General features: G+C 43.2%; 1 protein-coding gene across 2 annotated transcripts in view; it reads left to right on the top strand.

Moving 5' to 3' along the window:
• Positions 1 to 1130: 1130 nt before the first annotated feature.
• Positions 1131 to 12280, top strand: part of znf385b (zinc finger protein 385B) — a 22879-nt gene continuing 11729 nt past the window's right edge. The window contains exons 1-4 of one of the 2 annotated variants that reach the window (XM_057025181.1): positions 1131 to 1374; positions 10844 to 10971; positions 11172 to 11315; positions 11740 to 11850. In XM_057025181.1, the coding sequence (XP_056881161.1) occupies positions 10875 to 10971; positions 11172 to 11315; positions 11740 to 11850 (352 nt within the window). In that variant the 5' untranslated portion in view covers positions 1131 to 1374; positions 10844 to 10874. The remainder of the gene's footprint in view (positions 1375 to 10843; positions 10972 to 11171; positions 11316 to 11739; positions 11851 to 12280) is intronic. The other variant, XM_057025190.1, reaches the window with a different exon arrangement.

Genomic DNA, 12280 nt, shown 5'->3' on the forward strand with positions numbered 1-12280 from the left:
TAAAGACTTTTGTCTCTACCAGCCTCAGACAGGGTGCGTGTTGATATCCAGGCGCTGTATACAGATGTGATGAATTCAGACTGATGTTCCTGCTGTTTTATCCTCTTTGACCTCTTTGTTTACACCTGTTGTTTTCTCAGACATCAACTATGTCAATTAGGTGCAAAGAACTTGATTATTTCAGCTAAAATTTCTGGCACCAAGCCCCCTTAAAAGCTGATCAAGGTCATAAAGGATGCTCTCAGTGGAACACACAAGAACACAGCTGCATGGGTGTACCAGTTTGAGAAGGAGTGTAAATTGTGTGTGTTTTATCATCGCCACTTGGACACAGGTGGCACGTTACTGTGGAATGTCTCAACTTCCTGACATAATACTTTGCTGAGCCCTGTTATTGGAGAAAGCGACACTGGGCTCATCTGCACAAAGGTTTCTAGTTCTTCTGTTAAATGTGTGGATGTGTGTTTAGCATATTTGCATTTATTATGTTTTTGAAACAGGTGAGGTATCAATACCTTGTTTTTTTTTAAAGAATTATAGTCTCAATTTGCCCATTAAAATAAGGAAGATTTAAAAAAAACTATCCTACTTGTAAAAAACGGACTCTTAGAGAGTCAGAATTCCTTGGTTTGTTTTTCATGCATCTGCTATGTTGGGCTTCATCAATTATTTGTATGAACCTTTAAAATTTGGCATTTTTACCCACAATAATGCTGCCAGGTTTTGCTTTACAAATCCAATTGTTGGTCACAAATGGCCATTAACCAGTCTGACATTACTGAGTGAAAGGTGTCATTGAAATGTCCACATCCAAATAATCACCTCCGGTTAAAGACTGCAGCACAGACAGTAAATCCAGGGAAAAGGCAGACGGGGAAAAAACGGTAAACACTGCTGCCACTATTTACAGTTTAGAAATAGCCGGTGGCTGCATCTATCTGTTTTTGGTAAACAAGACCGAGAAGCAAGTCAGTCATGACCTCTCTCTCTCTCTCCTCTCTCTCTCTCCTCTCTCTCTCTCCTCTCTCTCTCTCTCTCTTCTCTCTCTCTCTCTTCTCTCTCTCTCTCTCTCTCTCTCTCTCTCTCTCTCTCTCTCTCTCGCTCTCTCTGGCGCATGCGCAGTCCCACCTCTACGCTCGGTGCGGTGCGGCGCAGCGCGCGCAGCTCTCCGGAGTTGTCCCTCTACCTGCTGGATGTCTGAATGGAGCGCAGATCGATACTTGATCAATCAAACTTCATTCGGAGGACAGACGCGGTTATTTTTCCATTATCGGCGGCTCGCGCTGTTTGTGAGCGGAGTTGAGCGCTCGGAACCTGCAGGACTCCACTATCTTCACCTACCCATCACCTCCCGCTGCTGCTCCTCCTCCTCCGGTAAGTCACCTTCCCTCTCCCGTGTTGTCACCTTTGTCTGGTTCACTTTCCCACTCCTCACCTTCCACGGACGCCTGTGAATTTGGCCGTGGAGAGGCGCTAAAATCCACCGAACGGTGCAGAATTTGAAGCAGAAACGCACCGTAGTCGACGCCAGCCCGTCGCGGATGTTCCTCCAGATCACTTTCAACTTGTTTCCCCCAGTCACAGGCGATAAATCTCACTTTTGTGAGTAGATCCGATCAAACAGCAGATACTTTATTACTAACTGCAGGTAAATGCGAATATTGACGCCTCTAGATTGTTGTTAGACAAACATAATGTCACGTATTCAAATTAAAATTTGGTGGAAATTACAATCTATGATTTATTGTGCATCATTAACTTTAATATATAAGCGCTTGTTGATGTTATAGATACAGTAATATAGCATTAAACAGCTCAGGGATATTTGCTTCCATACATGTTATTCGACTATTATTAGTAATCAGAAAGGAGAAGCTTAATTTAGTTGGCGTTATATTACCACGTGTTATCCGTATTGGTATTCAACTTTTAATTGAGTATGAAAATTTTACACAGGAACCTTCAACCTGTTTAATCTGAAACACTGATTACTATTATTCCCGATTCATTTGGCTTCGTTTTCTTCTATTCTTTTAATTTACTTAAGTGTTTTTGTGATTTTGCTGACTCTCAATTTTCCGTGTCCTTAAACACAACACGAACGCTGCCATTCTGTGGTGCATTTAGGTGAGCTGCATATTGCTCATGATATGTTGGTTTTATTGATTAAACCTGAAACATTAAACTGAAACTGAGGTGGCTGAGAATCCCTTCGGTTGTTTTGGGTCACAGTGGATAAATGGACTGGTTATAGTGGAGCAGCAAGAGTACAAAGACTGGTTATAGCAGGTTTACAGGTGTGAGAGATGTCAACACATCGAAGTAACAGTCATACAGAAGCATGTCCAGTTAGAGAGGGAACATTTGTGGTGCTACAGGACTGAAAAAGGCTTGTAAAAGCTCGGCACTTTCATGGGTTACAGTAATTTAGTATAGCCCGTGAATTGAAAGATGCAAAAGTTTGCTTACAAAAGTGAAAAATCATCTGTAGATGCTGTGATGCTCCTTTCAGGAGGAGGAGGAGGATGATTCACTGTCTGCTCACCTGTTCAGTTTCACCAGTTGTCTGTAGTGATCCTCTTCATTTTCACCTCGGTAAAAATGTGTGTGTGTGTGTGTGTGTGTGCGTGTGTGTGCGTGTGTGTGCGCGTGCAGAGAGAGAGATCCTTTACTGTAGCACCCTCTACAGTTTAGACATAAGCAGAGCAGAAAACTTAATTGCTATCTATCTATCTGTCTGTCTGTCTGTCTGTCTGTCTGTCTGTCTGTCTGTCTGTCTGTCTGTCTGTCTGTCTGTCTGTCTGTCTGTCTAATTGATTCTTGATTTCCTAATGTGCAGACCAGAGATTTGCTAACCTTAAAAAGTTTTATTAATTATATTATTATTAATTATAACACAGCATCAGCAAAATATTGCCAATGGAGGTTTAGTCCATTCATGCATTTCAAGGTTTGTTATTATTTTGTTCCTGTTACTTATATAATTGTGCATTCAGTATGGTAAAATATAAATAAACCTATTTGTGATAAACAGTTTTGTGGGAACTGTCAAGCTGGGAGACTGAGCAGTCTTAAAGACAACATGTACACTGGTGTCATCCTCATTATTGATTCACACGTTCAACATTATTGATTCAACTACGTTCAAACCACAACATATGTTGGCTTTACGTAAACAGTTAGCTACCAGTCAGCGTGATCCCACTTCCTGCCTCGTAGATCCAGTGATTTACAGGCTCATTTCCTTCCATTTCTAAATGGGTGGCAACACCTGAGACCTGAGTGGAGCCTTAATTCTTCACTTGTACAGCATTTCCCTGATATGGGAGGCACTTCTGCCATCCAGACATCCACATTTAATCCCCCAAAACACACACGCACGCACGCACGCACGCACACACACACACACACACACACACACACACACACACACACGCACGCACACACACACACACACAAAATGAATTTAATATGAAACACACTACTCTCAGAGGTGTGTTTGGTATTAAATGCATTTTGTGTTTCTGTGCATGTGCACACCTGTACAATAATAGCAGCTCTTTTAGAATGCTTGCATATGTCTGTGCTGCCGTCTGTTCTCATTGTTCTCATTCTGTCTGTTGTGATTTATGGGCCTATGTGCAGGTCTGGTTACAGGTGTGCGCATGTGCACACTCACGTGTGTTCATTAGTCAGCATCTGTGCCTGTCTTGTCTGTGGAACTTTTAATTATTTTTTCCTATCATGTGTAAAAGAGAGGAAAGATCTTAATAAAAACTAGTTACTGTATGTCATCATGTGTATGCGTGTGTATGCGTGTGTATGCGTGGGTGCGAGGATATATAGGACAGCAGTTGTGAAGTGTTCTTCTACTCGTATCTCTGTCTCTGAGGTATTAACACAAATACATACAGGCAGACGCGGGTTGTCAAGGTCACATTGACACATATACGCTCAATGTTTTCATCATGGCTGTCAGGTGCCTGCAGGAGTCGTCTCAATGTAATGTCAGTTGTCCTTTATATTCCAGGGCTGCAACTAATGCCTATTTTAATGGTGAACATATTCATCCTAATTAAGTTAACCAGCTAATTGGATGATAAATCACATAGTTACTTAGTGGTCTGACTGCAAGTAAACATGCTAAACATGCTGCTTTGGGTACCACTAAACTAGTGCACGATCACCAAGGCTCATCAAGGATTTGCTCATCAAAGAAGTGCTATTATTATTATTTCCACTAATGAATCATTAGAAGACACTGAAATCAATTATTTCTATGGTCATGAGCCAACACCATCTGGAAATATTGCAAAATTTCCAATAAAGCTGCAAACCTCAAGAGTGCCCTTGGGCGTCTGTGGGCGTCTGTGGGCGTCCGTGGGTGTCTGTGGCCATCGCCGCCCCCTCACGGTCACACCCACACCTGTATCTTTGTTTCGTGTAAAAACCAGGTTAAGGTTTGTCTCGTCTTTCCTCCTCCATCAGTTAAGTGCAGCAGGTGCTAAATGTTTGATGAGTCAGGATGTTAAGAAGGAAATGATGTCATAGCTTTCTTCTCCTCTTTCGTATGAGGTCAGTGTTTTCCGACAGCGGCGCTGAGGCTTCGCCCTCGTCTGTTAAAACTGTGTCAGCTGTTCATAGATCTGCTGTCAATCGGAATAAATAGGAATATTTATCCCCCTATTCAAAACATCATATAATCCACACTCTGACTCCAATATCTGCGTACTTATTTCCATCATATTATTACAATGGTGCGTGCCGTCCAGCGGGTAGGATGTCCACATGGCTTCTCAGTTACCATGGATACTCATGGGTCACTAAACTAAAAACAATCTCTTCATACATTGATATTGTAAATATATCGATTTAACAAGGGTAACAGGGGTACCATGCAGAAACAACTGACAACCACACCATCCATACATCTATTTTCTTTTAACTGTCACATAACAAGTGGCGCTGGAGTCTGTCCCAGAAGTCATTGGGAAAGAAACATGGATACACCTGGGCGGCCAGTTCATTACTGGAAACACTATTTCATTCCCACACTCACACCCAGGATCGATGTAGGGTCTTAAATCAAGCTGATGTACATGTTTTTATTCTTTGGAGCCCGGAGCATTCAGACATCACAAAGAAAGGCCCCAAGACTGGAACTGAACTAGAAATTACTCAATATGAGGTCAGTGTGATACCCACCACCTTCCGTACATGCAGGAGTAATTCTCTCCGTGCAGTGTGTGGTGTGTGTGTGTGTGTGTGTGTGTGTGTGTGTGTGAGATACTAGAGGGAGAGAGGTACATGCCTATACCCACCATAGCAACAGCGTGTTCATAGTCAAACCTCTTAACATGACACCTGACTCTGTTATGTGGAATCTTTCATTTACAGTAACTGTTTATCTGAAGCTCCCCATCTCTCACTTACACACACACACACACACACACACACACACAGCCACATAGAGTTTACAGCTGTTCAGTGTTTTCCAAATGTTGCCCACAGTCAGATGGCCATCAGTAGCCATTCTGAAAATTACGTGTTAGTATTACACTACAGATTAGAGTAACTGAGCTATAACACACGTGCATACATGGACATACACTTACTTATCTGTGGTTTATAATCCCACTCCCACGATTCCCTTCTGGGTCACCCAATCATGTTCTTCCAAATCCTGCATAGCCAGCTGGCCAACCTACATACTGTGTGTGTGTGTGTCTGTGTGTCTGTGTGTGCTTGTGTGTTTATGTGTATGTGAGTATTTGTGCATGCACATGTGTGTCTAAGTTAATCCCTTACGGTTTGTGATAAAGGAACATCTGCTTTATTTCTGATTCTAAAGCTTCCCGTGTTGACAGGAAACAAATTTGTGCATAACATTTTTTTTTTAATTGCATTTTTTCCCCTCCATATTTGAATTGATACACGCTAATTACTGAGGTGCTTGTTGCATTCTTCCAGTATTTGTACCTTGTCTTTTGTAGCTTTGCACTAGCACATGTTCTTAACTAGAAACAGCTCAGCAGTACAAAAACAAGGTGTCATCAAAAGAGCAGCTGTTGGAATTTTAAGAGATTTAAAGTTACACACCTTAACACCCTACACACCTTAACACACCCTACTAACCTTAACACCCTACTAACCTTAACACCCTACTAACCTTAAACAGGGTATCGCTCCATACCCTCTTTAAGGCCACAAGTTTTTTTCAAAAATTTCTCAGGAGTCTCACATTTGGGAAAAAAGAAATGAGGCCACATAAACCAGTTGCATCAGCCCCCTTTGTCATTGACATCAGTGGCAGTTATCAGTAGCTTCATTAGCTAAATGGAAGTGCTTCATGTTTCACCTTGAACAGCAGAGTAAGTGTCAGGTCCTGATGGAACAGAGCAGCTATTTTAAGACAGAAGTCACGCTGTTCTGATGTGAAGGTTGGACAACACAACCTTGCTTACTGTGCTCTGCATGTGTGCGTGTGTGTATTGGCGTACATGTGCGTAATGTCTACACACAAGAAATAATCGTTAGAAATATTATAGAATTACGGTAATGGTTATGATCCTTTTTGCTCTTGAGACCCTGTTAGGCTCTATCCCAAAAAGGGTGCTGTGCTCCGGTTGGTCCCCAGTAACAGGTCAGTTCTGGATCAAACTGACCTCTTGTTGTAAGAAAATGCTTTAATATGAAAAAGATTAGTGAACAGACTGTTGCAAATATGCCCCCGACTTTGATAGCTCCCCGATTGTGTCAGACTGTTCATGGGCCAGCGCACCAGACTCATTAGTATCAGTAGTATCAGTCGTAATGCCTCATTAACTCAGATAACATGTTATTACTTGAATAATCACTGAAGGTGTTGGCTCCTGAAAACACGTTTCATGTCGTCAGTTCCTAAATGAAAATCTTCCAGTGTGCAGAGAAAAGGTCACAGACCCAGCTGAAGACCTACAGACCTGCATGTGTGTGTGGAACGATGCAACATCCCTGCCTGCCACTTTCATTTTAAATAAAACTACACCTCTACCCAGTCTGCACCTTCACAGAGAGAAAAGATAATTAGCTAAAAGGAAAGCGCGTAAAGTGTTCACAGGCTCATCGGGTTTCAGCCTCCTGCAGCTTTTCAGTTTTTCGCTGAATGTGGTAAATGGTGGTAAATTAAACCTTAGCCTGACTTTGAAACTAGTGAGCTTCATATCTGAAATGTTGTCAGCTAATTCTTCCTTCTGACAACCTTTATAACCCTGTAGTTTCTGATATGAGGTCTGAATTGTTGCAATGTAGGTTTTGAGGGTAGAACTGACTTGGTTTAATGAGCTTTATGCTTGTGAAGCCTGCTGGAGGTCACAGACCGCCGGGGAGAAACTGGTGGATGTCAGCCAAAGAAAGCGTGGATGAAGATGGGGTTTGACTACTGGACACCATGTGACCTGGATTTATTGGTTTGTGAAAGGATTTCTGTCTGACAACACCAGGAATGGCCACTTTTACTAAAAATATCTTAATAAGCCAACAAAGTTAATGTGTTGGGCATTTTTTTGTCCAATGGTTTCATTTTTTTCTTCTGATTAAGGAGGTTTTAGAGTCCTCCGAGGGTGAATATGAAGCTATGTCTCAGTGTGTTTCTGCATGGCTGCTGCTGCAGGTCACTCCTCTGTGTGTCTTTGACCACTGCCATTACCAACTTCTGTCCTCGGGGTGAGAGACACCCACTCCAAGACCTCCTTTTCTGTCTTTTCACATCTCCATTAGTTTCTTTGTCCTGCTATCCCCCCAGGTTACTTATGTGTGTGTGTGTGGGGGGGGGGGGGGTGTTTCTGCTGACATTTCTAGCAGGAAAAAAGGACTTACATTAGTGCCCTCCATATCTCCTCCTCTTTATCTTTCTCTCCTCCAGGAATCAGAGAGTTTGGCCAATCAGATCCCCTCATTTATCCACTTCCTGACATAAAATCAATGGGCAGGCAACAGAAAAAATAGTACGCTAGTAGTGGAAAAAACAAAAATGAGTATATCCAGACATGTGCAGTATCAGAACTGGGTCAGTTGATGTTGACTCTTAAGCTTGAATTGTAATGTTATACGATTATATTGGTGATGATGGGCTTGCTTAACATATAGTTAATTGGCAGGACTTTAATGCGTACTGATAAGTACTAGAATTTAGATAAATGACCTGGTACCTGTAATACACCATTTAAATCAAGGGTCAGTTCAAGTACCAAGAGTTACCAAGTACCAAGTGTAAGAGAGCTGGAAAATGCAGCAGGTTTTGCTCAATATGGAGTTCATGTTCAATCGGTGACCTCTCAACAACAATTCATACGTTACATTTTCCACTGTCCATACATACACATAGCGTGCTCACTCTGGGGGAGCTACACACAGTAGACTGAAAAATTGTTCTTTGAGGAAGCCTTATGTAACTCTTCTGTCACTTCAGACTGTTTAACCTCACAGATAAAAGCGGTTAGCGTGATCGTTTTTGTCAGCGCTGTCACCTAGAGCAGCGTAGTATGTGCTGAGGCTTTGATGAGCCCTGAAAGCTCAGTTATCTGCCCCTCCACTGTGTTGGCTAAATGCCTGGTGTTAGTGAAGGGACTGTTTTTTGTAATCCGACTGGTGACAGGGATGGAACAGGGTCGGTATTGCTGCAGAGATACCTGTTGTAGCCTGCTCCTGTCTCTGTCCCTGGACAGGTTGGTCCAACAGACACCTGCTTCACTGCTGGGGCTCAGCTCTCTCTCTTACTCTGCAGCTCCAACATCGTGCAGTCCGGCTGTTGTCGAACTCCTCTTACGGTTGCAAATTAAGTCGATTGCTCTGTCACATGGATTATTAGATGCAGGTGTAATGTCTTTATGTGGACCTGTGCCAATTTCAGTCCTGCTGTGCCTTCTTTCGTACTTTCAATCCATTTTTGCATCACCTCCGGGGCTCTGCGGTTCGTTTGCTAATCCGCCCGTATCCACAAGGACCTCAGCATGAGTTTCTAAAAACTCATAATTCCCTGAGCGTAAATAGCGACTGAAGCAGCAGAATCTGGTGCTGTTTAGTCATCAAAAAGGGGTTTAGACCATTATCGAAGATCACAGGCTTGAAAACAGTTGTGAGCAGAACCGTCCAGCAGCATTTAACTGTTATCAGTAGGGAAAAAAGAGCAGAGAGGCTGAAACTCCACTTTGTTGATCGGTCCTGAAGATGAAAGCATTTACTTCAGATAGCTTTTCACTTATGCCAGGAATCACTTTGCTGGTCTCCTCTGTGTGTGTGTGTGTGTGTGTGTGTGTGTGTGTGTGTGTGTGTGTTTGTCAGGAAGAGAAAAACTAATCCAAGCTGACTAAAAACTCAGTAATCAGAGAGGCCAGCTGTGGATTTTAATCGGACACACACACACACACACAAACACACGCACACACACACACACACAAACATGCACAGGGGTTATTTCACACTTTCATTCTGAGTCCTCCGTAGCTTGCATTTTCTTTCTCTTTGCTTTACCACCTGCATTTACATGCATGCCTCTGAACGTGTGTCTTTACTAACCCGCGCGCGTGTGTGTGTGTGTGTGTGTGTGTGTGTGTGTGTGTAACCTGTTTATGTGCTGTTGAGTGTAAATGTATTGTAATTCCCAGCTCAAAGAGCAGATATATTTAATCCTTCCTCGCTAAAGCTGATGTCAGCACCAACTCACTCTATGTGAGTGCATGTTTCTGTGCGTTTCATAGCTAATTGTTCACAGCAGTCGGCTTACTGGCTGCAACAGAACATCATCTTAAATTCATGCAGCTCGTGGAGTGAGAAAAGGAGGGAGAGCACGATGAGGCGAACAAGGAAATGAGAAAGTGTTTAAGTGAAGCATGTGACCTTCCTATTTGTGCAGTGCACTTTTATCCAATGTAGAATGGTGTAAAGGTCACCAGAATAACGGCTCTCAATAGTCCCACTTTTGGACCAACTCTTCAGAGATATAGCACAGTTGCGGTTTGCGTGGCGTCCCAGCGACCCTCCTCGTTAATGCTGTCGAGACGTTCTGCTTGGTGCAAACCTTTCGGGCAGTAATAGCTTTTGCACAATAAAGTGAAGACTAAGTGTGCTGTATGTGGGTCATGGCAGTAAAACTAAATAAATCTGAGCCGGCCCAATAGGCCCGTGTACATTTGTGTCTATGTTCTGTCTGCACTCTTGTGATTTGGCACAGCTGACAGGCGAACAGATGGACATAGTCATGGACTGACCTAAGCGCACACACATATGCATGTGCACTCAAGAACACACACACGCACACTCTTACTCACTACTTCATCATTGCCCCTATGAGCGATTGTTCTGCAGACATCCGGTGTCATCGGTGCTGCCCCCCTGTCTGACCATCTTTCTCTTCTTCTGTCCCACTCTGTGACTCTCTGCCTTGTGTCATCAGCGTTCAGCATTCAGTGTCATCTTTTTACCGTTTCTCCGTGTGAGTCCTGAAGAGCAGTAGTCTGGGGGAAATCAGGCTGAAACAGGCAAGAACTGTGTTCTGAGTGAAGGGGAGCAGCTGCTTCGCCAAGATTGCACATTCCGACCCAGTCAGAGCCTCAGACACACACACAAACACACACACCCAAGCTCACATCGTTTTATCTTTACATCTTCAGTGATTTGTGTAATAAGTTGTTGGCGTTTGGTTCCGTCCACACACGGCAGAGACGTCTGTTCTGTGTCATGATTGATCTGTGTTCCAGTCTTGACATGAACACTGCTTATACTTTTCTGTTTTTATTTCTATTTCTCCGTGTATTTTAGGGACTTTTGAAAACACCGACGGTAATAACGTGTACTTCCCCCCCAGGGATGACGGCTGCTTGCACCGCTCTCGAATAATGGAGGGTGGGCAGGTGTTTGAATTTGGAGGGATGTGCCGAGGGCTGATGGACAGGTCAGCCTTCAGTCTCTCTGCCCAGCAGATGCAGTCCACAGGTGACCGACAGATTCCTTTAAATATGCTCCTCTTAAATTCTAACACACTTTAATTATCTTCATGTTACGTCATCATCCTTTGTGGTTCACTGGCATTTGCTATGCGTAAGAAAAGAAGCTTCCTTTGTTGCTTAGAATATCATTGTGGATGAAAGCGTGTGTGAGCAAAGGTCTGACTCCCCCCTGTTGGCTGGTCTCAGGTCAGCCTGTGGCCTACGCCCTGTGTGAAGTGTGTAACCTGCAGCTCACCTCTGACGCTCAGGCCCAGCTGCACTACAATGGCAAGTCTCACCTCCGGAGGTTGAGGCAGCTGCAAGCTGGTGAGACAGGTCCACAGGCACCAGGTACATTAGACTCACTCCCAAAGCTGCTTTATAATGGTAGAATAAAGACTAAAAATGAAAGATAACCAACAGAGGAAGTGTTTTTTGAAGAATGAGTTTGAATCTGCTGATTATCATCGGTTATACTGGAGGTAAACTTTGTTTTTAAAGGAACATAAGCCTCTTATATGACTGTGGTCCACAGTAAAGAAGCAGATGTCTTCAGTCTGATGGCTGCTGTTGTATTTTGGGAGCTTGGATTTATTTCTTATTTACATCTATAAGAACCAAATCTGATCAGAGCCTGGAGTTTTACCTACAATTCATGTCAAACTAAATCCAGGCTCTATCTTAAATCTGTAGATGAAGTGGCTGTGCTGTCCTTACATTAGTGTCCTTGCAGTCCTTTATTGTCTAATTGGTGTTGTTATGCTTTTGCTTTCAGCAGGGTCTCACTCTCTTCTCCAGGAAACACGACACAGCTCGCAGAATGCAACGCTAACCCCAACACCAGGCCACCATCCCTGCTTCAGCACTACATCCAGTTTAACAACAGGTAGGATCAGGTTAAATTCTGCTTCCACTGTTCTGAGCCATCTGTGATCCCCGAAATATTTTGTTACTGCCTCAATCTTCTTTTGACATGTTTTGACATGGTTGATAGATTGCACGATCGGAAATAATTATCACTTTACTCCTTCGTACATCCAAATATGACAGAAAATATGCTCTGGACGTTTATTTATTTAAGTGCGAACATTTTGAATCGATTAGAATGGATTTGGGTTTGGTTCATCAGCTGCTGCTCCCCAGTGGAAGAGGTCAGAGTTTGTGCAGAGTGCGTCGGATGGATCTCAGATTAACCCCTATCAAGATAAACTGACCCTGCATTAACGCTGCCTTGCTGTGGCTTAGCTCCGTCCTCCACCTGCCAGTGAATGTGAGCTAACATTTTTAGCCAGGCTATCATTTAGCACAGACCTTGA

This window comes from Takifugu flavidus, chromosome 1 (genome assembly GCF_003711565.1).
Source record: "Takifugu flavidus isolate HTHZ2018 chromosome 1, ASM371156v2, whole genome shotgun sequence".
NCBI classification, from domain to species: Eukaryota; Metazoa; Chordata; class Actinopteri; order Tetraodontiformes; family Tetraodontidae; genus Takifugu; species Takifugu flavidus.